Raw genomic sequence first — 25,465 nt, 5'->3', positions numbered from 1 at the left:
ATATTAGACAGCTTAACCCTTCGGAGTTGCCCAGTTGATTTGGAGGGTTGTCATATATACGGATGACCTGAGATTGAATCTCCCTTAATGTTTTATGGATTGAGCCTGTCGCACATGGCTTGCCTAGTGCGGTTTACCTCCCCTGTGTGATTTGCAGACTATTACACAGGGGGAAGTTTACCTAGTGCGCACTAAATGTAGCGGCCTCGGGTTTCCCTCTTATAAAAAAAAATAATTGAAATTTATTTAACACTTTAAATAAGAAAATGGCTTATATAAGTAAATGTTTTCTTGATTTTGTATTCCTAAATATTAGAAGTTCCTACATAATTCCAATTATGAAATGAAATTTTTAGTTGATTTTAAAGTCCTAAAAATTAGAAAAATTAATTTATAATTGCTTGATCACTATTTTTTCTTTCTTACTTACTTAGAAATAATATTTAATTCATTATTTAAGTAATTTAATAATATAGATTTTTTTTTAAAATCACGATATTAAAAAATTAAAATAAAGCTTGATCATAATAATCTGAGCTTAAAATATTAATTTAAAAATTGTTTTGAGATAGTAAGGACAAATGTATTATGTTGTTCAAAATTGGAAGGTAACTTTGATTGTTATATTAAAAAGTTGGAGAGCAAAAATAATTTTATCGGGAAAAAACATGACACTAATTTTGAACCAATATTATACCTTAAATAATATATAAATAATTGCTAGACATTGTTACAGCTAAAATGATAATATGAGGGAACTATCTAAATTTAGCATTAGAGAAAACTGAATCAAACAATATTAGATGAAATCCTAAATCTATATGTGTATAGTTCATAAATGTTGAACAATTCTTTCATATTATTTACTTTTAGCCAAAACTTATTGCTTGGAATGTCAGGTCCACGTCAAATTGTCTAACAAGGAGTAGTAGGAAATTATTTAAAATTCGATATTATTGAAACTAACTCAAATTTCATAGTGTTATACATCATGCACGACAATAGTGTTAAATTATAAACAAAAAATAGAATAGAATTAAAAATTAAAAATACTAAACGAATTAAGGGACAATCTTATAATACTTTGGGGAAAGGATAAGATAAAAATTATAAAAGGAGTTAGATTCAAGGGATAGCAACACCGATTCTAGGTGGTGGGAGAAAATGCTATTTGTAATTCTAAAAGTGAATAACAATGATTACTTAATTGTAGCTTACACGATTCTAACACGGACTTAAAATTATTCTATTTTAAATGCCTCAATTTTAGGAATACATACATGATACAAATAAGTAAATATTTAATAATCAAAATTCTAAGTGATTTTAAAAATTTAAATATTAGGAACATAATTAAATTACAAGTTTGTCCAATATGAAATCGATTTTTGAAGGATAAAAAGGACGAACGATATTTCGTTAAGGATCTTCGTGCTTTTAATATATATATATATATATATATATATATATATATATATAGAGAGAGAGAGAGAGAGAGAGATAAGAGAAATAGATAGTAGTAAAGTAAAGTAAAGTAAAGTAGGAGATTGAAGAGAAATAAAAAGACAGTTTGGATATATAAACTCATAAAGAAAATTATTATAGGGATGAGAAAGGCAAAGAAAATATTGTAATAATTAATTTACAAGTGTGCCCCCGGCACTATTTTTCTATACTACTCACTCCTATAGTATATATATTTAGCATATATGGGAAATTGTTGGTACTAGGGTTTGGTCGATAGTTCCGAAGAAATGGCCGATAGTGAATCGAGGCAATTTTCACCTGATAAGGAGCCATGTTTTGCAGAAGAACTACTTGACTGGCAGAGGAGGGAACTGCCCCGCAGGTTCTTGTCTGGTCAGGTTGTCTGGGATGACGACGCTTTCATCCCCGAAGGCGCTTCGGAGAAGCACAGGGTTATATTTCGCAGAATTTATAGGAAATACTTCCTTCAGATTTTTGCTTCGGATGTTCGTCTTCTTTCACTACTCTTTTATTCTAATCTTGCATTATATGTATACACACACATCAATTAGAGCTGGTCAAATTTCTAATTAGAGCTTACAATTGTTATCACTTTCAACAATTCCAAGTTTTTCCCAGTTTTACTTTTAGTTGGCTAAGGCTGTTCTTAACATTAGGAGTATATTTTTAGAAAATTAGTTGTTTAGCCTGCTTATTGTCTGAGCATTCTTAACAACTAATTTGTAATATCCCAAGCTCTGCCCAGTCTGAGCTCCTTAATTTTGTTTAGAGCCTTAAGTGTGGCAGACAAGATTATGGGGCTTACTTGGTTACGTGTTAAAATAAATTTAGGAATTCATGGCTGTTTTGGTGGTACTTTTAGCCATAGTGTTCAAGTGATTTGATTAGCCCCTGTTCTCTTTATTTTATTTAGCAAATAGACCAAATTCTAAAACAGCATGTTAGCTCCACAAATTAAACTTCTTTACTTGATTGAATATCAGCTTCTTTGACTTTCGGCTTCAATTATGACCCCTTCTTGTTATCGCTTGAGTATGAATTCATGACTGATTGGCTTATTTGGCAGGGTTTCGACATTGACATCTATCCGGGTAAAGCCAAGGCAGCTATGCTTATACCATACCTGGATTTTGAGAAAGAAATTGACTTGCTGATGGAACTGGCTAACCATGCTATTCAGGATTACAACAGTAAAGAAACCAATGTAGGCCTTTATTCATCTTATCATCTTTGCTCTGGTTGAACAATCTCCCTCACCCCAAGTGTCCTTACAGTATTTTCTACGTACCTTGCAGGTTTACAAATACGAGGTCTTGTATGTTGAAAAAGTGAACTTTATTTTGGCCGAATGCCGCGAATTTTTTATGACTGTTAAAGTTAAAAATCTCACTCTGCGTTCACCTAAAGAAACTTTTCAAATCCATGCATATAAAGGACCAGATGGGGAGAATATTTTCTGCCTTTGCCGGAGAAAATTGCTGGTTTGAGGTATACAGATTTTGAATGAATCTTAGTGCTATTTGTTTACGTTGTTTCTTTGGCTTTGGTTGTTCAATTTTTGTGGATATGGATATCAGATGATTTACCTGTGGATAGGCGTTCCAACTATGTGATTGTCCAGCTCTCCATTGTTAGGTGACTGGGTGAGAATTTCTGCAGTGTGTAGCCTGTATATAGACTCACAATGTGTTAGTGGTTCAGAGATTCCACCATTTTTTTGCAGTGAAACTTATTCTAAAGTATTTTCCAACATCCTAAAGTTTGACTATCCTTCATAAGGGAAACATAGATTGGTCCAGAAGGCCCGGTGATGCTTCCCACCATTCTCCATGCCTGACCAGAAGAATCTTGCAATATATTTTTCAACAATGTCAATAGTTAATAGTTCCTTTAAAAGGATGAACAACTGGCAGAGTGTGGAGTGTGGATGTTCAGAGCAAGTAGAACGTGTCTTATATTCCTTTACTCTGTTAATTATTGTACTCACCATTTCAGAGAAGATAGAAAGCTTCTTCCTTATTTAAGTTCAAGGACATGCATGATGTTTCATGGGGAGTTTATCAAATCTCATTCCTAAGATTCTTCCCACTCTTCAGATGACTCTTTGGGATGTATTAGGTGCCATAGTGTAGCGACTCTTAGTTCTCTTTATCAGATGCCCATAAAACATTCTCATAACTCGCGACTCACCATAGTATTGAGAACGAGTTGTACTGAGATGTCACCTCCACTGCTAATAATTATAGTATCATTAACAGAGGTTAAATGATTAATTTAAGGGCCATAAACCCATAGCTGCTCATAAAGCTATATTTCCTGCTGTTGTGCAATGCATTAAGCATGCAATAGTAACTCTGCAGTGAGGACACAAAGAGAGGGTGTTAGAGGGTGGTCACCCTAGATCCCTCGGTGAGTTGAAGAAACCATGTTTGCTACCTAGGAGTATCAATTGTTTGAGATGAATTTGTAAATGAGGTTGATCTAGAATTCTAAACCAAGACACTTTACTGTATGTTTTGGCCATATCTAATTGATCACCACATTGCCACCCTTCATAGGTTTGCAATATCATCTACAATCTCCTGGGCTAGTGGTATATTGTCCGTAATAACTCTCCCCTTGACAAAATCACTCTGATTTTGAGTAATTATTTTGGGCCGTGTGATATTGAATCTGGCATTTAACACCTAGCAATGATCCTGCTAGATACATTGCATAGGCTGATAGGTACTAATATCTGTATAGCGTTTAGGAGATTCAATTTGGGTAACATGTCAAGGCATGTATGAGTAAAGAACTTAGGGAGTGTAGCTCCAAGGAAGAAGGCCATACCTGCTTCATAAATATCTTTAGCAATAATAGGCCAGGCTGTTTGGTAGAACCTTTCATTGAGACCATCTGGACCAGGTGTACTGTTTGGATATATTGAGAACACACTTTCCTTTACTTCCTGCAGTGTAGAAGCTGTAAGGACTGCATTGTCCTCCTCTGTGACAACTTTCTTCACAACATTTAACACCTCACAATCTCCAGAGATGTCTTCAGCACTGAAGAGTTGTTCAAAGAACTTCACAGTTGCTTTTGCCACATCTTTAGTACCATCCACCCACTGTCCATCTCCATCTCTGATTTTCTGTATGTTCAGCTTCTTAGTCCTATCTTTATTAACCCCATGAAAGAAAACAGTGTTGGTATCTTCCCCCTTAAGCCATTTCACTCTTGCCTTTTGTTTCTACACTATCTTGTAGTTTTAGAATCTGGTAAACTCCGCTCTTGCCCCTGGTAAATTCATTCAATTCTCTCGACTATTATCAGACACAACAGCCTCTTCCAAACTCCTAATTAGAACTCCCATACTCTTTGGCTCTTCACGAGTATCACCAAATGCAGTTCTAGACCATATACTAAGGGCGTTGCAAACTCTCTAGTTTCTTGGTGCAGAATGAGAAGAGGATTACCTGCCACGTCGTTAGACACCAAGCATCTTGGGTTACTTTGGATAATCCTTGTGATCTACCCATATTTTTTTTATAAGTAATGATATTTTATAAATGGTATAACTGCACTAAGACAGTGTGTTAAAAGTTACAAAGTTTGCAATGCCTGGATCATATCTAACATGGAATCACACAGTTTACAAAGGCCATGTTGCACCAAAAAGCTAGCAAAGAAATACATTTGTGTTTAAGACTATGTATGTTGTTAACTTTGCCTTCAAAAATTCTATTGTTTCTTTCAGTCTAAATTGTCCACCAAATAACCATGGGAATAGTGTTGCACTTTTCAAAGCTTGTGTGTCTTCCTATTGAGACCATCTATTCTCCAGCTACGTAAGAAATCCCTTAGAGGATATTAAATTTAATTTTAGGAGGTTGCAGATGGAGTTTGAGTATCAAGGGAATTACTCACCTTACAGAGTATTAAACCAAAATTTAAAACCGTTGAGGCCAGGACACTGAATAAACTGTCAGTAGGAACTTCACAATTCTTTATGGTTCAGGTAAAGAGTGCAGAATCGGAATCCTTAGAACTAATGGAACAACAAAAAGATGAACCTACGCTAGTTAAAAGATTACTGGAAGAATTTAAGGGAATCTTTGGTGAGCCAAAAACACTACCCCCTTCAAAGGGTGTGTTTGTTGATCATATCCCTACAATGGAAGGCAACTCTCATGTCAATTCTAAACCCTACAGATACTCACATGTTCAAAAAGATGTCATTAAAAATATGGTCCAAGAGATGATAAACCAACAAATTATTCAGTACAGTTCAAGCCCTATGCTTCCCCAGTGGTTCTGGTGGGGAAGAAGGATGGGTCATGGAGGCTATGTGTGGACTACAGAGCTTTGAACAAGGTGACAGTGAAGACAAGTTTCTTATTCCTGTCATTGAGGAGTTATTGGATGAGTTGGGTGGTTCTCAAATCTACTCAAAGATAGACTTGAGAGCAGGATATTATCAGATCAGAATAGCATCTTCTGACATTCAAAAAACTGCTTTCAAAACACATTCAGGACACTATGAATACTTGGTCATGCTCTTTGGGTTAACCAATGCACCCTCTAGTTTCTAAAGTCTGATGAACCTTGTCTTTCAAGAACATCTCATAAGGTTCATCTTAGTGTTTTTTTATGATATATTAGTATATATCAAGAGCTTAGATGACCATTTGCATCATCTCAGAATCACCTTTGAGTTGCTGGCCGAAAATTAGTTGTTGGCAAAAAAGAGTAAATGTGTGTTTGTTGCCACCAAGGTAGAGTACTTGGGTCACTGTATCTCAGCAGATGGGGTAGCTACAGATCCCAGAAAAAGTAGTTGTTGTGCAAAACTGGCCTCAACCTGCATCCTTCAAGCAATTGAGAAGTGTTTTGGGGCCAGGTGGGTATTATAAATGGTTTATAAGGAACTATAGAATGATTAGCAAGCCACTCACTGAATTGCTCAAGAAGGACAGCTTCAATTGGACAGAAAAAGCAGCTAAAGCGTTTAGCAAACTCAAGGAGGTACCCACTTCAGCTCATGTGTTGGCACTTCCTGATTTCTCCTTACTTTTTATAGTAGAGATAGATGCTTGTAATATGGGGATTGGGGCAATGTTGATGCAGAAGGGTCAACCCATTGCCTTTCTCCGTAAGGGACTCTCTAGTCAACAACAGTCATTGTCAGTGTACAGCAAAGAACTACTAGGTTTAGTAATGGATGTGAACAGGTGGTCATAATACCTGACAGGAAGAAACTTTGTGGTAAAACAGATGAGAAGGTTCTCAAATTCTTGTCAGAGCAGAAACTACACATTGGAACTCAGCTGAAATGGATCACTAAATTGATACAGTATGACTTTACCATTGAGTATAAGAAGGGAAGGGGGAATAAGGTTGCAGATGCCTTGTCTAGAATGCATATGATAGAATTGTCTATCGTGACCTTATCAACTATGAAAACTGAGCTCTTAAACTTAATTGTTCAAAGTTGGAATCAGGATTCAGAGTTGGCAGAACTAACAACAACAACAACAACAACCCAGTATAATCCCACTAGTGGAGTCTGGGGAGGGTAGTGTGTACACAGACCTTACAACTTCCATGGGGTAGAGAGGCTGTTTTCGATAGACCATCGGCACCCTTCCTCCAAGAACTCCCCGCCTTGCTCTTTATTAGTTGGCAGAACTAATAAAAAGATTGAAGGAAGGAGACAGAGAGGCCAAGGGGTATACCTGGATACACGATCAATTAAGAAAAAATGGCAAATTTGTAGTAAGGGCTGATCGAGAACTCAGGAGGAATATTATAAACCTCTGGCATGACACTACAACAGGTGGTCACTCAGGCATTGATCATACTTACAGGAAGTTGGCTGCTTTGTTTCATTGGAAGGGATTGAGGGAGGATGTCCAAACTTATGTCAAGGCTTGTGATGTGTTCTAGAGGCACAAGTATGACACTGCACCTTATCCAGGGTTGTTACAGCCTCTCAAATTACCAGAATCAGCCTGAAGCAGTATCAGTATGGATTTTATAAAAGGCCTACCAAAATCTAAGAACAAGATAGTGATATAGGTAGTGGTCGACAGACTAACTAAATATGCACACTTCATACGATTGTCTCATCCCTACTCAGCAAGTGGTGTGGCTAAATTGTTCATGGAGCACATTCATAAGTTACATGGGATGCCTAAGGATATAGCGAGTGACTGAGACCCCATATTTACTAGCAAGGTATGGCAAGAGCTCTTCTCAATGATGGGGGTCACTCTCAATACCTCCACCACCTACCATCCTCACTCAATAGATGCCTAGAGACTTATCTCAGATATTTCTGCTCAGATTCTCAGAATGATTGGTATTTATACCTAGCTACAACTGAGTGGTGGTACAATACCACATTTCATACCTCCATCCAAACTACACTTTATGAAGCCTTTTATGGGCAACCTCCCCATCTACAGTTGCCATATGATGCTGGTGATTCTGCTTTGGATGAGGTGGACAGGAGTTTACTCACTAGGGAATACAAACTTCAATTGTTGAAATTCCATTTGTAGAGAGCACAACAAAAAATCATTGATCAGACTAACAAGAACAGATCTGATATGCAGTACCAGGAAGAGGACCGAGTTTATATGAAGATACAACCTTATAGGCAGGTTTCTATGTCTGGCCACCATTTTTCTAAGCTTTCTGATGGGTATTATGGTCCCTACCAAATTCTCCAGAAAGTGGGGAGTTGTTGCATACAAATTATCTCTGCCCTCTCAACTATTGCTTCATCCCACTTTCCATGTTTCTCAACTGAAGCTATACCACAGTTTACCTAAAGCAATTAACCATCCACCTGTTGTGGAACTTTCAAGTCCATATTGCCCATAACCTCAGAAGATTCTGGAAAGGCGTATGGTACGGAAGGGAAATAAGACAGTCACACAAGTATTGGTGCAATGGGATAAAATTCCACCTGATTATGCTACTTGGGTGGACTACCAGACCTTATGAATTCGTTTCCCTAACTTCCTTTCTTGAGGACAAGGAAGTTTTTAGGGCGGGGGAGGGGAACTGATATGAATATTATACAATAAGAGTGTAAAGAGCAGTACCAGTAACTTTGAAGTTGGTAGGATGTTAGGATGTTTTGTCCGGCAGTGGGGTGTATAAGACCCTTTGTAATTATCTTAATTGGACAAGAAATGAATCTATCTTAGCTAACCCTAGCTTCTTCTTATTTTCTTCTTAGTTGTAGCTCGATTCTCTCTTAGATTCCAGTTATCGTAACAGAGAGGGAGGGGAGAGCTGTGTTAGAGTGTCTCTATAAGTTGAGGTAGTTGCATGTTGTCTCCAAATATTAGATATTATATGAAGCAGTCGAAATGTAGAAGTTGTTAGAGTATTAATTTTAGTTAGTTATTCCCTTCTTCAAACTATAGCTGTTTAATAATTTGAAATGGTAATACCAGGTCATAATAGTACGAAGTGGTTGTTGTGGATTAGTTATCTCATGCATCTTGTTTATTTTCCTTCATTTACTTTCTATTATTTACCTCCTACTTAGTTCCTAATAATTTGTCAAGTGCTTATTTCTTTAAATTATGAATAGCAGAATGCTCAATTTGGGCCTATTAGAACTTAATCTTATTTGAATTTGACTAGAGACTCAAGTGAGAGAATCCAGAACATTTCACAGAGACAACCTATCAGTTGGCAGCGGGCGCATAAGCAGTGGCGGAGCCATATGCTTTTAAGGGGTGTCAATGACACCCCCTTCAACGACAACAATAATAAAAGCCCAGTGTAATTTCACAAATGAGATATGGGGAGGGTAATGTATTCGCAGACCTACCCTTACCTTGTTAAGGCAGAAAATTTTTGTAGACCCTTGGTTCAAACAACAATGAAAATAAAGTAACAGACAGGAACAACAATAATATAATAAAAGCAAATAGCACAACATGGTATAGTAAAGAACCAGGAATAAGAGAAATACAAAAATAGTACTAGTACTACTGGATAAGACTAAGTGACACTAGCGACTACTTGTCATCCTTCCACCTTAATTCCCATCTTTAATTTTTTTCTATCGAGGGTCATGTCCTCGGTAAGCTAGAGCAATAGCATGTTCTGCCTAATCACATCACCCCAATATTTCTTAGGCCTACCCCTACCCTTCCTTTGACCCACCATGATCAACCTCTCACACATCATGACCGGGACATCTATGTCTCTCCTCTGCACGTGTCTGAACTATCTCAACCTCGAATCTCGCAATTTGTCCTCCACCTGTCACGACCCCAAATTCCCTCTGTAGGATGTCGTGATGGCACCTAGTCTCTAAGACTAGGTAAGCCTATCAATGCGGAATAATAATAAATATCTGAAATAATTAAACTACAATTCAAACAATTTCAACTCTCAAAATTCGGTAGTAATAAGTCACAAGTTTCTAAGAATTTATTCTCAATGTCTCTATATATCAAGAAGAAAAATAAGGAAGCAACATAAAAATGATAGAAGGGGACTCCGGAGTCTGCGGACGCTGACAGATATACCTCGAAGTCTCTGTGCGCAGGTAACTCACTAACGTCTAGACTGGTAAGATTTACATGGATCTGCACAAAAAGATATGCATAAGCGTAGTATGAGTACACCACAGTGGTACCCAGTAAGTGCCAAGCCTAACATCGGTAGAGTAGTGACGAGGTCAGGTGAGGCCCTATTGAAATATAATAATGGCATGGTAAAATGTTTAACAATATAGTAAAATAAAATGACATTGGAAATGAATCAAGTAGTGTGTCACCATTTAATTAAGCAAAATAATGGTAAATAATATCTCGTGGAAACAAAACAGAATTTCCTTTCAACTTTAAGAAAATCACAACAAATAATCAAGGCAACTGCGACCATAAATCAATATCAATAAGGGCACTCCCGAGGTACCGCCTCGTAATCCCAAATCATAAACAAATTCACAATATCTCATTTCCTTATCTCACCGCGGGAGCCTTCACAATTTATTTGAAAGAAAATATTTTTTCCGAAATAGCATCCCGCGTTTTAGCCATCCTTATCACACCGCATAACTTCTAGTAGCTCCCCGTACTAGCCACGCGTATCAAGCCACCATTATCTCACCGCATGTGTTTCAATACCCAGACCTTATACCACCGCATGCGTATCAATATCACAATTTGCACCTCAAGTGCTCAAATAATTTAACTTGCCAAAATAATTCAACAACAATATGTTTCCACAATAAAGAGCTCACGGCTCATGCCAAAATAAATTATCAATAATATTTTTCCACAATGAAGAGCTCACGGCTCAAGTCAAACTAATTTAACAATAATATTTTTCCACAATAAAGAGCTCACGGCTCATGTCAAAATAATTCAACAATAATATTTTTCCATAATAAAGAGTTCACTGCTCCATCACAATGAGTACGAAAATCTTACAAAAATATTCAGGAGTAAATAATTCAGGAAAATGATATTTCAAAATCTTTAATACGTTGCTTCAATATCAAGTTTAAATATGCCAAATACTTCATATTAATAATATTTAATTTAAAGAAAATCAACCTTCAAATAATGCACAGAGTAAAAGAAACCAAGTTCCAACTAAACAGATAAAACAATTAGCAAGAAAAGGTCAAGCAAATTTAAAATATAAACATTAAATCAATAATGAAGAATATAACAAAATAAAATAATTTAATTAATGCGCAACAGTGATCTACACAATTTTAGACATAATATTTCATATTTAGCCCGTGTACACACTCGTCACCTCATGTACACGACTTTTCATACATTACAATTATCAATCCTAGGGGAAATTTCCCTCACACAAGGTTAGACAAGTCACTTACCTCGACTGGCTCCAATTTAACCAAGTATTATGTTTTTCCTCGACTTTCCGACTCTGATCGACTCGTATCTAGTCATAATTAATTCGATACAGTCAACAAAAATTATAGGAATCAATTTCATAAGAAAATACTATATTTTTCAATAAAATCCTAAATTAGCTCAAATATCGTCCGTGGGGGCCACATCTCGGAATCCGGCGAAACTCACAAAATCCGATAAGTCATTCAATTATGAGTCCAACCATACCAGTTTCACTCAAATCCGACTCCGGATTGACACCGAAATCTCATAAATTTGTTTCTATGAGATTTCTAAAAGTTTCTCAAATTTCTATTTCAAAACACTAATTAAATAGTGAAAACAACGATATATTCGTATATATTGACCAAATCCGAGTTAGAATCACTTACCTCCAATGTTTTTCCTTGAAAATATATCAAAATCGCCTCTCCTCATGCCCCAATTCGTCAAAAAGGCAAATGGGACGAAGTCCCCTGTTTTTATAACTTACAGATTGCCACGGAGCTCGATTTTGTCAGGGAGCTCGATTTTGTCAGGGAGCTCGATTTTGTCAGGGAGCTCGATTTGTCAGGGAGCTCGATTTGAGGGAGCTCGATTTTGACAGGGAGTCTGATTTTGACAGGGAGTCCGATTTTGACAGGCAGCCCGATTTTGACAACATTTCCAGCAGAAAAATAGCAGCAACTTTTGCAGCAGCTAAGTCCCACTTTTGATCCGTTAACCATTCGAAACTCACCTGAGGCCCTCGGGACCTCAACCTAATACACCAACAAGTTCTAAAATATCATACGAACTTATTTGAAACCTCAAATCACATCAAACACCGCTAAAATCACGAATAATGCTCCAATTCAAGCTTAATGAAACTTAGAATTTTCAACTTCTACATTCGATGTCAAAACCTATCAAATCAAGTCCGATTGACCTCAAATTTTGCACCCAAGTCATAAATGACATAACGGAGCTGTAAAAATTTTCGGAACTAGATTCCGACCCCGATATCAAAAAGTCAACTCTCAGGTCAAACTTTCAAACTTTAAATTCCTATTTTAGTCATTTCAAGCCTAATTTCACTACGGACTTTCAAATAAAATTTCGATCATGTTCTTAAGTCCAAAATCACCATATGGAGCTGTTAGATCATCAAAACTCTATTCTGGGGTCGTTTGCACATAATTCGACATCCGGTCACTATTTGAATTTAAACTTTTAATTTTTTTTTAAAATTCCATATCTCGGACTAGGGACCTCGGAATTTGATTTCGGGCATACGCCCAAATTTCAAATCACGATACGGACCTACCGAAACTGTCAAAAAACTTATCCGAGTCCGTTTGCTAAAAATGTTGACCAAGGTCAACTTAGTTGAGTTTTAAAGCTCTAATTCACATTTTAATTCATTTTTCGTATAAAAACTTTTCGGAAAATTTTACGGACTGCGCAAGCAAGTCAAGTAATGATAAATAGTATTTTTCGAGGTCTTAGAACACATAATTAATTATTAAATTTAAAGATGACATTTTGGGTAATCACACCGCCGAAGCAACACTCATCTTTTCCCTAATAACTTTATTCTTAATCTTGTCTTTCCTGGTATGCCCACATATTTATCTCAACATCCTCATCCCATCTACCTTCATCTTTTAGACATGGGACTTCTTGACGGGCCAACACTACGCTCCAGACAACATAGTCGGTTTAACCACCACTCTGTAGAACTTGCCTTTAAGTCTTTTTGGCATATTATTATCACAGAACCCCAGAAGCGAGCCTCAATTTCATCCACGTTGCACCAATCTGATGTGTACCATCAAGTCAAACTCCATGTTGCCTTAAGTTACAGACCCAAGATATTTGAAACTATCCTTTCTAGGGATGACTTGTGTATCAATTTTCACTTCCACCTCTGCTTCTAGCATCCCATCACTAAACTTGCACTCCAAGTACTCTATTTTCGACCTGCTCAACTTGAAACCTTTAGACTCCAACGTCTGTCTCCAAACCTCTAACCTAGCGTTAACCCCGCCTCGCGTCTCGTCAATCAGTATTATGTCATCAACAAAAAGCATACACCGTGGCACCTCCCCTTATATGAGCCGCTTCAGCACATCCAACGCCAAGGCAAACAAAAATGGGCTAAGAGTCGATCCCTGATGTAACCCCATCTCCACTGGGAAATGCTCCGAGTCACCACCCACGGTCCTCATCCGAGTCTTAGCTCCCTCGTACATATCCTTAATCACCCTAAAGTACGCTATCGGAGCACCGCTAACCTCCAAACATCTCCGTAGAACCTCTCTCGGGACTTTGTCGTAGGCTTTCTCTAGATCAATGAACACCATATGCAAGACATTTTTCTTCTCCCGATACTGCTCTACCAATCTCCGCCTAACCCTTGTTCTATTGGTTTGGTGGTTGCTACCAAGAAGATTTCTTTATGCCCATCAAAGGACCTCGAGGAAACATGAGTTGATCCATAATGAGTATTAGATTGAAGTTCTCTTAAAGAAGACCGCCAACTCCTATCCCGAAGATACAAAGCGCCCGGTCCTCTTCTCTTGTGTCGAAGTGTAGTGTAGTGTGGTGAGGTTTTGCCTCACAGAAAGAGTGGGAAATTGGGAGAAAAAAACGAAGAATTTCGAATCTAAAAAAAAAAAGAGATCTTTTTTTCCCCAACGACAAAGGAACTTACGGGCGGGGCATTTTCGGGGACTAGCCCGCTTCCCATTACTCAATAGGGCAATTCCTCGCACATAATCTTAGGGGTTCCCCTGGGGCAAGAGAATACAGCTCTTATCGAAGACTGCATTACCACGGTCCCAAGCCCTTTAATCAGAACTGTGAAAGGGAGTAAAAATCTCTGGTTTATAGCTGGTAAGGAGATCTTGGAACCCCATTGGAACTTACCCTCTGGGAGCCCTTCTTTCTGGAAACGTCGAATCGGGTATTTTATGCTTAACGCATTCTACCCCGTGCTTAACACATTCAAGCCGGGTGCCTGTGAAGCGCACAAGGTGAAGGGATTCGATAGTAGACCGCCCCAACATAAATCCGAACTGATTCTTGGAAATAGACACATTTCTCTTCACCCTTTTCTCCACCACTCTCTCCTAAACTTCCATAGTATGACTCGGCAGCTTGATACCCCTATAGTTATTGCAGTTCTGGATATCACCTTTATTTTTGTACGACGTAATCATCAAACTCCACATCCAATCTTCAGTCATCTTCTTCGTCTTGAAAATGACATTAAACAAACCAGTAAGCCACTCCACGCCTGCTCGACCCACGCTCTTCCAAAATTCTACTAAGATCACGTCCGTCCTAGTCGCCTTACCCATGCTCACTTTCCGCATTGCGTCCACAACCTTGATACGCCTACAAAATCCAAAATCACTCTGTCTCTCTCTAAGTTCTCCAACTCATCGAGCACGATGTTCTTGTCCCCCTCCTCGTTCAAGAGTTTATGGAAGTACGTCTGCCACCTACGCCTAATACTCGCTTCGCGAAAAAATAATATTGTATAACTAAATAAAAAATTATTTTTTATGTATAGATATTATATGACTTCTTCGTGCATTTACTTCTTTATATTTTGACCCCATAAGTAAAAATTCTGACTCCGCTTCTTGTGACATTGCATGCAAAAAAGGCCACAATGGTACTGATGAGTTTGCTTTAAAACCAGCTTTAGAAGTGTTCTGCTCTACTAAGTGTTATGCAATGGCACGCACCCTCTGGTACAATGTATAGTCGGAAGAGTAAAGAGAACCTTGGTAGGGTGAGAAATCCCTAAGGGGACTTTGAGAAAGTATTAGAGAGTACACGTCTTAGGATAGCTTTGAGAAAAGAAATGAAAACTGTGCGAACAGATAACGCTCGCCTGACCTGAAGGAAATTATGAATCCACTCGACCCGCACAGCATTCGTTTGTGTCGAGCAGATCCAATAGTATAATATAACATTCGCTTTTCGAATATAATTTGTGGAGTACTTGTAAGAAAAATGGGCTTACACAATAAATATTTTATTTATAGTCAAATGCCCTTGTTTGGTGATAGTCCATAAACTTGTCCATAAACTTGAACACACTTATAAGGGTGGTAATTAGTTATTAAGTTGTGCATTTTATGTACTGGGTAGTCTAGGTGGTGAATGTAGGCTCAATCCGATAAGGCCCATAATGGGAAGGCTTATTAGGGTTTCATCAATTGCAGCTATTCCCTTGTATAAATACAGTCGGTTGGGTGTGGTAGTTGTCTTTGACACCGCTAGTCGGAATTGGAGAAAGGGTAATAAAAAGAAAGACCTAGTCCTTTGTCAATAATGCATGATATGGCTGAAATAGGTATGCCACTATTCTTGCTAATCTAAAATTGTTTTTTGTCCTAATATCGTGTTTGATTTTGGGTTCATATTATGTCAATACTATTAAAGTATGCCTTTTGTTTCAATATTTGTGGTATTCTTTTCTATTTAGTCTATTCAAATAGGAATGTCGCTTTATATATTTAGAGATAATTAAACTTTAAAATTCAATTTTTATCTTTAGTAAGATGGTTTATAATCACACAAGTATCTAAGATTGGCTTTAGACCACAAATTTCAAAAATCTTATAAATTGAAACAACAAGTACACATACACTAGAAAAAATACAGTATAGCGGATTCAACTGAACCTGCTCCCTTGAATGTAGGTCCATCCCCATTCCCCGCCTCTATGATACTGCAAATCCAAATGACACTTTATAGTGTAAAATGGTGTGTTCATTAGTCTGTCTTGTATATAAGTTAAAGGGTATGTGCATCTCACAGAGCAAATCTTCGAATGACCATATATTTCAAGAGTCCGGATTAGTCCGGAGTTTATTGTTGAGATTATCATGATACAGAAAATGTATGTGGGGGTTAAGTGCTCTTGAAAATTATGGCAGCCATGCTAGCTTTGAATTAACATTGAAAACAAGGATCTTGGACATTAACATTGAGCCACAAGTTATTTCAAAGGCATAAGCAACTGATTCATTTCAAGAATTAACTTATTGAAAAATAAGTGATATTTAGAACAATATAAAGCACAAGTGTACATGTGCATTGCAGTAAACAAAATGGTCATATCTCGGTGCTTTCTTTTTCCTTCGTCTATATATAGTGATTCCAAGAAGTGATAATACTTTAGTCTGGTCGGACATCACTAACTATTTCTGTTCTTAAGAAACATTACCAAATTTAACCCCTAGTTCAGATTCTTACCCGACTTAACCCATTTTGTACAGCAGTCCAACTTCAGCCGACATTGTGAATGAAGCTGTACTGGACCCAGATTGGTTCTTCTGAAATTTAGCTAAATCTTCTCCAACTCACTTCAAATGTGAATTTCCAACTCCTCTTGATGTTTCTAACCTATTGGAGCAACATACAATCCAAACAACTAACAAACTTGATTTCCAAAATCAATCCTTGAAAGGCCTTTAATGATAGACTTTTATTAAGTTTTTAATCCACCACGATAAAGAAAAGCTCAACCTCAGTTCAGGCGAATTTTTTATATGTTCAAGGAAATGTAATCATTTGCCATACGTTCGTGTAACCTAACCTCCGCTGAAATCCTTACTTTGTTATGTGATGATCGACAACAGTAACAACTTATACACAAGTAGTTTTGTTTCTTGGCCACCTTATTTCCTAACACTTCCTCGCTTACATTATATGAATATTGAATCAATATTCATAGAGCACAAAGCAGAGATTTCGCCTCAAAATATCAATTCTTATTTTAGAAAACAATTATGAAAACAGATCATGATATGCAGAAAGGAAAACAATAAATTAAGAAATTATTTACTTAAGTTGTATTGGGCCCCTGCTGATTCTGCTCGTTAACATATAAAAGGCTGACTAATAAGTAATACAATCCCCTAATGCAACTCCAGGCAACACAACAATCAATTTACATGTAAAAGGCTGACTAACAAAATTGACTTAATAAAATTGAATACTCTATTAGGTATTAAAACATTACTCAGATTCCACGCCAAATCATACATAAATAGAAAGACTGCACATGACACATGAAAGTTAGACAGCTGTCAATACCGATGTTCCAAGAGAGTTCAACCATAAATAAGACTACCAATAGTTTAAGGGTGCAACTAACAGTTTGTGCCAAGTTTAGTGGTGTCTTCAGGTATTCTACAACTAATAAAGACATCAATCAATATTAACCGCTTTAGTATAGTAGAATGAAATCAGTTTACCGGGCTAACTACCATGCCAACACAAGTAGTTTTAACTCATCACTACCTAGTAAGGGCGTTGAGAATTGTTTTTGCTTTTTTTTTAATGATAGTGGTTTCAACTTTCAAGTAGTACTAGATCTAGAAAGCAATAGTTCAACTGCCTCTTTTCTTGCCTCCGGTGAAGCTTCTTAATTCAACTTCGCAGATAAACCAACTGCACATTAGTCCAAGAAAAAAAACTAAATTAGCCATCACGTATAGATGCAAACCAAGGCAAATCAGCCATCAAGTATAGGTCAATACTGTTACTTCAACTCTTTGACAACTAAACCACCACCACCAATTCAGGGCAAGTCATCAGTTTAGTAATTATATTTAATCATATATTCCCTAAAGACAAGAAGGTCCAGTAACAGCTATTTTCATGTTTCAGTGTCATACCAAAATCTCAACTCCTACAAAAGTGTCTCAAGATGAAGTTCAGGTAAATGTATGCAAAGGGGGGGAATCCAAAAATAAGGTGAATGGAAAGGGAATGTTTTTTTTTTATATTTTGCACCGGGTGTCCAAGTCTCTTTGAGCCCCGACTAATCCTGGGGGTGCACAGGCCCTCGGCAAGGAGTTTCCCGCAAGTGCACCACGGTTAATTCAGGTTTTACCCAGTCCGATGGCCCTCAGAAATTGTTTGCACCCAGTAAGTTTCGAACTTGAGACCTTGAAAGGGAGCAAACCCCAAGGCTCAAGTCAATTGCCACCAGGCCAACCCCTGAGGGTTATGGAAAGGGAATGTGCGGGCATATAGAGCTAAAAAGGGGCAGAAGCAGTGATAGTAACACACGACACACAATACAACCGGAGAAAATGAACACATGGTTGTTACAGCTAGCTACAGAGAACTACCAGTTCAAGGTTCCCTCAAACCTTGACCAAGCTACACATGAGCATATTAGAATTGACAGAAAAAGAAACACAAAGAAGAAGAGGAAGCCTAAATTTCAGAAGATCAGGAGAAACGTGAGCAAAACAAGAAAGAGACAGTATTCCCTGATCCTGAAGATCAATGCAACATCATGAATAATTATTTTGTAAATCTGAAGCAAGTAGAAATTTTCTTCCGGAGTGGTAATTCCTCCTGAGGTGGTCTTGGGAAATGAAGGCCAGGTGGAGGAGATGAATACCAACTAAATGTTCCCTTCTTTGGTTTAGATGCCCAACTATCAGAAAAGAGGTGCTAGGGACAAAGCTAAGGAAAGGGAACATGAACATCCAGCTGGGGAAGTTCAGAGATTAAGGGCCAGGATGAACTTCTTATCAATGATGCACAAGCTGCAGATGGAGTACTAGAGGATACTGCCTACAAAGACTGGTCAGGATATTGACATGGACGGAATGTGGCTTATTTTAATAATCTCTCCAAGGGGTTTTCTAAATTCCACTAACGGGCAAAATGAAAATCCAATCGGTGGAGGGATAAACGTCAGAATTAGTAAGGACCCTAACCCTACTGTGTCCCGTGATTATAGCAATCTCATGGAACGTTAGGGGCATAGTGTCCCAAGGTGCTGCTGCGAGACTCAGATTAATAAAACAACAAAAAAAAAAACTTCATTTTCTTGGACGAACCAATGGTGAGGGCTAAGAACATTGACAAGTTTAAAGGAAGTTGGGACACTGATCCTGATTTGACAACTGCTCCAACAAAATTTGGATCTTCTGGACTGGTGCACGTGTGATAGCCATTCTGGAGGATAAGGAGTACAGGTTTTGTTACATACCACCCAAGTCCAAGGGTCAATCTCTTTTCACATTACTGTTGTATATGGCAAGTGTGAGGTGCATTTGAGAAATGAGTTATGGAATGAGCTCAGGGCTACTGAGAGTAACATTGATGGTTAATGAGGGGTTGTTGGGGGACTTCAAGCCATTACTAATGCAGAAGAAAAACATGGAGGAAGACCTTTTAGGATCGAGGTATGTTTCAATTTCATATCTTGTCTATCTCACTAATCTGTGTACGAATGGCATGGTCAATTTGGTGCAACTACTGCCGCATATCTGTCAAGATCGTTCAAACCATGTTCTTTTGCTGATACATGTGATATGAATGATTAGAAGATAAGATATTTCAAATTCCATTATGCAGCAGGTGTCCTCTCTGTGAAGAGAGCCCTGAAGATACTCGTCATCTTTTCCTACACTCCAAGATAACTTATCAGATTTGAAGCTTGTTTTTTGCTATTTTGGGCAGATCATGGACAATGCCTCACTCTAAGGGCACAACCACTGTATTCCCAGAACTACGTCACTCTTTCCAATAAGGAATAATAGAAAATCATCCTGAAACACTGCCCTTTGCATCAACCATTTGAATCCTTTGCACATTTTGTCACTTGGTACCTCCCTTCCACCAACCACTTGCACTAGCTAAGGTTTTATCTTGGTAATTTCACAACCCAATCTCATAACAACCTCTTCATCAATAAAATCATGAGTTGACCCACAATCAATGAATTCTTCAAGAGGTTTTTGTTCTGTGAAACCCCTGAGTCTCAAGGTTTTGAATCCCATAGTACCATTGAGTTCTTGTAAAGAGATATCACAATTTTCCAGAGTCTCTACTGACTTTTTTTCCTCCTCTACTTCACCTAGTTCTTCCATTGTCTCCTCCTCTTCGTGCTCTTCACTCTGTCCAGTTCTAGTTAAAATAAATGCCTCTTTGCCTGACACTTGTGGCCAGGGAAGAACTTCTCATCACGAAAAAAATATAGGTCCCTACCCCTTTTGTCATCCATTTCTGGTGGGGTTAATCTTCTTCTCCTGGTAGTATCCATTTTGGCAGTAATGGGCCTTTTGATAGTACCTGTGTTGTTCCTCTGCAGGTTATTTTGATTGTAACCCACTATTATTTTATTCAGAGGAGCTCCTGAAGAGGTACCTCTAATAGCTTTGCTTTGTGCTGCAAAATTAGATTCTTGCAGTCTTGCTAGATAGTAGGCTTGGGGTAGGGTGCATGGGTTTCCAACCTTTACTGCATTGCTCAATTCAGGTTTAAGGTTGTTCAGAAAAATGCTAATGGCATGCTCCACTGACAGGTTGATCCTGGTCATAACACTATTGAAAGCCTTTTGGTACTCTTTCGTTTAACACTCATGATCTCTGTCATTGCATCAGAGTACTCAGCTCCAAAGCAATCAGATAAAGCCCATAGGTACTCCTCCCAGCTTGGAAGAGGCATTTGTCCTCTGCTCCTCATGTAACTTAGATGCCACTGCAAGGCATCCCCTTTAAAGTGTAAGGACACCAATTTCATCTTCTGTTGGATAGAAATGTCCTCTTCTGCAAAGAACTGTTCCACCTTGTATAACCAAGTTCTTAGATCCTCATTATTAAATTTTGGGAACTCCACCTTGGTATATTTGGTAAAGGGAATATTGGGTAAAGGTATATTATGGTGGTTCTGGTGGTAAGTGACCGGAGGTATGTTCTGATAAGGAAAATGGGTGGCCATATATGGAGCTTGGTGGTATAAAAGAGGGGGCATATGAGTGGGTTGGACATTGTAGGCAACTGAATACTGAGTACTATGAGCATAAGGGTTGTAGGGAACTTGCATTCCCAAAGAGATTCCTGGGTTTTGAGGCTGATTGGATGGATAATACCTACCTTAGTTAGGTTGGATATGAAAGGGTTGAGGTTGACACAATGGTGCTCTTTCCTGTGGAAGGTTTTGGAAGCTCAAATGCTGGGAGTGTGGGGTGTAATGGTGTTATGTTTGGGGTGTGTACAATGGAGTAGCGACGGTGTAATTTAGTGATGGATTCATATTATATTGAACATAACTACTTTGGGGATGGCTGCTTGGCACAACTGTATTTTGGAAGCTCATGTTGCTTGTGTTGGTCACATTTAGGTAGTTAGGGATGGGGGATTGACAATATTAGATTTGCGATTTGACAGAATTATCACCACTTGTTTGCAAACTAGAATTAAGAGTTGTGGCTGATACAAAACTTTGCAGTGAAACAATTGTTTTCAATGGAACAGTACGTGAAAGGGAAACATTGGGAGATGGTTGATGTTATCAAGTATTTGCGGAACCGTGAACATTTAGGGAACAAGGAGATGGAACCATCAAATCCCCAATTACCGGTAGGGTACCCGACATAGAGTATAGCTCACTACCACTGGGAGTTGGATCTTTACCCCTTTCGGGCCTTTTACCTCCATGAACAACATCTTGAAGTTCTCGCAGAGCTAATTCCTGAGCTCGGATGGCTTGTTCCTACCTCACCTCAACTTGCTCCTGCATGTGACTGAAATGGGTTATATCAACCGACATTTTGTGCTGGACATTAATCACCTCAGACATCTCGGCGGCCATGGATTCCACAGAGCCAAGAGCTTGCTCTAATACCCTGTTACGACAATTGGAATCTAAGAGAGAATCGATCTACAACTAAGAAGAAAATAAGAAGAAGCTAGGGGTTAGCTAAGATAGATTTCATTTCTTGTCCAATTAAGATAATTACAAAGGGTCTTATACACCCCATTACCGGACAAAATATCCTAACAACTCTCAGGGACTATTCTACAAATATTGAACAGTAATAAAAATAACTACCAAGGGACTAAAGTGTATTCACTAGAATACTTAATTCTATTAACTAACTTAATGACTAGTACCATCTTCAAAGCAGCTGGTACTGCTCTTTACACTCTTCTTCTATAATCTTCGTATCACCCTCCCCCTCCCCCTACCCCTCATCCAGGTTGCGTATCCTGGAGTATTGGTCTGGTTCTAATACCATGTTTAAAAATGGATCTTCAACCGCAAAAACTAACTCAAAAGGCGAAGATTGTTTAATAAAATAGAAGGAGATAACACCATACACTCTCAACAAACATGGGGCACTCTAACGTGTAGAGAGCTACCAAAAGCTTGAAAATACTAACCAGAGGTATAAAGTCCTAATGAGAGGATCTTCATGAAATACAGGAGAGCAATGGAAATGAAAATACTAACCAGAAGTTGAAAATCAGGAGAAAGCAAAAGAAAGCAAGGAAGTCCATCAGTATACAAACAAATTGGAGTATTCATAAAATACATTAAACTTGGAAATTAGGACTTCCACATCAAAAAGGGAGCAGACTTAGAATAGATCAATGGCTACACCCGGTTCATACAACAAAGTTTGGCCAATATCATCAGCGAATTCCAAATTCATTAGAATTGTTATCAAAAGTTCCAAACACTGCAAATAGGGGGGTTTATGGTTCGGTTTGAGTCGGTTTTTCCCTAAAAAGAAATCAAATTAAGTAAGTCGGTTTTTCAAATATTGGAACCAAACCAAACCAATTAAGTCGGTTTTTTATCGATTCGGTTTTTCGTTTTTTCAGTTATTTGTCGTTTTTTTTTAAATATGAGACATACACTACCAAACGCATATTCCAGCGAGTACATTTTCAACGTAACGCTATCAAACCAATTGCTCTTTGAGAAATCTATCATTTACCAAGATATATTGATGATAATTGACTCAAATAGTGATGAATAACTTAAGTACTCAATTAAAATTCGATTATTTTTAATATGAAATAAATTCTTGTACTTAATAAAAAAAAACTACCAATCAAACTAGAAGGCAAAGAATTAGATTATTATAATAGCAAAGAACTAGAATAAAAATATAAATGACTAATATGTACCATAAAATTTTAGAAACTTTATATATATATATATATATATATATATATATATATATATATATATATATATATGTATAATAATAAATTTAAATAGCTACTTTTATAGTCGGTTTGGTTCGGTTTTTTTTTTATTAAAATCAAAACCAAACCAAATTTGATCGATTTTTAAAATTTAAAACTAAAACCAAACCAAACCTAAAAATATCGATTTTTTTGGTCGGTTTAGTTTGGTTTTCGGTTTGGTTCGATTTTTCGGATTTTTATGAACGCCCTAACTGCAAAGCTCAAGGTGGGAACTAAAGGAATAGCCAGTCCTGCCAAAGTGGCAATGATAAATTTTTCATTAGTGCCTGTCATAGCTAAAATCTTGTACATCTCAGAAGCTCTTGTGCAGCAAAATCTAACACTGCCATTACTTACTTTGTCTAAATTGGAAAAGGAAAAAATAAAAGAGCTGGTCATTCGAAGAGGTTACACCATGATTTTAGTTGTTGTCAGCACCTCCCCTAAGGCGTAAGGTCAAACACTTTATAATCCCTGCGGCAAAGGTCCAAATATACCCCTCTATGTTCGAAAATGATCTAAAAATACCCTTCGTTATACTATTGGGTTATCTATACCCCTGCAGTCATACTTTGGGTTCAAATATACCCCTCATTTAAACGGAGGGACACGTCTCATCGTCATGTTGGTCAATTCTAAATATCTACTAATTAATTAAAAAGACCCATTATTTAGTATCCGAAAAGCAATTTTCTAAAGTAATTTTTTTTTGTAAAAATTGAAAAAAATTGAAATTATTTTTACTAAAAACTAAAAAAAATGAAAATATTTTTTCCCCCAGTTTTTACAAAAAAACTACTTTAAAAAAAAGTGAAAAATATCTTTCTAAAACAATTTTTTTTTTCAGTTTTTAGTTAAAAACAATTCAGTTTTTTTTCAGTTTTTAATTACTTTAGAAAATTATTTTTCAGTTTTTTTTTTCAATTTTTACAAAAATATTATTTTAGAAAAATAGTTTTCAGTTTTTTTTAAAGTAGTTTTTTTTGTAAAAATTGGAAAAAAAATATTTTTATTTTTTTCAGTTTTTAGTAAAAATAATTTCAGTTTTTTTTTTCAGTTTTTACAAAAAAAGTTTGCTTTAGAAAATTACTTTTCGGGTACCAAATAGTGTGGCTTTTTAATTAATTAGGAGATATTTAGAATTGGCCAACAGGACGATGACACGTGTCCCTCCGTTTAAATGAGTGGTATATTTGAATCCAAAGTATGACTGCAGGAGTATAGATAACCCAATAGTATAACGAGGGTATTCTTAAACCATTTTCGAAAGTACAAAGGTATATTTGGACCTTTGCCGTAATCCCTATTCTTACAAACAGATTTAGAAGGAGAATTATATCTTTCATCGTAGTACGTGCTATTATACTTCACTACTGATGCGGTATATCTACAAACATGAGGTTTACCAACTATATTAAGTTTCCAGTTTTCTAAAACACAAGGTTATGTAGAATTGAATGTTCTTATTTTGCAACGATTGTATCTTTAAAAAATTTTCTAAACAGTAAAAGTAGAGTGGATATAATCTGGTTAGAGAGCTACTCCAAGTTACTGCATCTCAAAATATTCAAGGCATGTTAATAAATGGAACATATATATACCCTCTTCCGTTGGAAGGGAGCGGGATGTTGGAATTATATTTCAGGTACTGGTTTATGCTCAGAAATTAAAAATCTTGTAACATGTAAGCCCTAAATCTTATGATCCCACTCTACCCTACTCACTCGCCCCAATACATCGAAACTACTAACTGATTTGAGTGAAGAGAGCAGATTCTCTAATATATTTGAATCCTAATTCATTTACAATTAAATAGAAATGAGCATAAACAACCTCTGCATATAAAAAAGGAAAACTCTTAAGTAGAAAGGAAATGAATGGTAAACCATCAACTAAGTACTTAACAATTCTCAACGTAGCGACAATTTTTTTCCCATTAAACAGAATTGTTGCTGTAGTGACAACTTTTTTCCCATTAAATATTAACAAAAAATTCAGCACGATGGATTTTGTTTTTGCCATTGTTGTTTCTGTTGGTTGTAGACCACTATACATTCCAAGAGCCATACACCAAATGTAGAT

At 37.1% G+C, this 25,465-nt stretch overlaps 1 protein-coding gene across 2 annotated transcripts; it reads left to right on the top strand.

Annotated features, from left to right (window-relative positions):
* The first annotated feature begins 1,708 nt into the window (after window positions 1–1,708).
* On the top strand, window positions 1,709–15,586 carry LOC107791714 (uncharacterized). Of its 2 annotated transcripts, none has more exons than XM_016613829.2 (4): window positions 1,709–1,973; window positions 2,555–2,692; window positions 2,784–2,976; window positions 9,133–15,586. In XM_016613829.2, the coding sequence occupies exons 1-3, from the start codon at window positions 1,755–1,757 to the stop codon at window positions 2,973–2,975; spliced, it is 549 nt and encodes a 182-aa protein (XP_016469315.1). In that variant the 5' UTR covers window positions 1,709–1,754; the 3' UTR covers window position 2,976; window positions 9,133–15,586. The 2 variants fall into 2 exon arrangements, with proteins under 2 accessions (XP_016469315.1, XP_016469314.1); XM_016613828.2 differs by lacking the exon at window positions 9,133–15,586 and adding an exon at window positions 3,066–3,582.
* Window positions 15,587–25,465: the final 9,879 nt, after the last annotated feature.

This window comes from Nicotiana tabacum, chromosome 21 (genome assembly GCF_000715075.1).
Source record: "Nicotiana tabacum cultivar K326 chromosome 21, ASM71507v2, whole genome shotgun sequence".
Taxonomy (NCBI): Eukaryota; Viridiplantae; Streptophyta; class Magnoliopsida; order Solanales; family Solanaceae; genus Nicotiana; species Nicotiana tabacum.
The sequence above is the reverse complement of the archived record's forward strand: the minus strand, read 5'-3'. Positions and strand labels throughout refer to the sequence as shown.

What these genes read in the sequence shown, in the direction of transcription:
- LOC107791714 (XM_016613829.2), top strand. Translation starts at nt 1,755, where the DNA reads ATGGCCGATAGTGAATCGAGGCAATTTTCACCTGATAAGGAGCCATGT. An exon ending in TTCAGATTTTTGCTTCGGAT is followed by an intron (nt 1,974 to 2,554) that starts GTTCGTCTTCTT and finishes CTTATTTGGCAG; the next exon opens with GGTTTCGACATTGACATCTA. An exon ending in ACAACAGTAAAGAAACCAAT is followed by an intron (nt 2,693 to 2,783) that starts GTAGGCCTTTAT and finishes CGTACCTTGCAG; the next exon opens with GTTTACAAATACGAGGTCTT.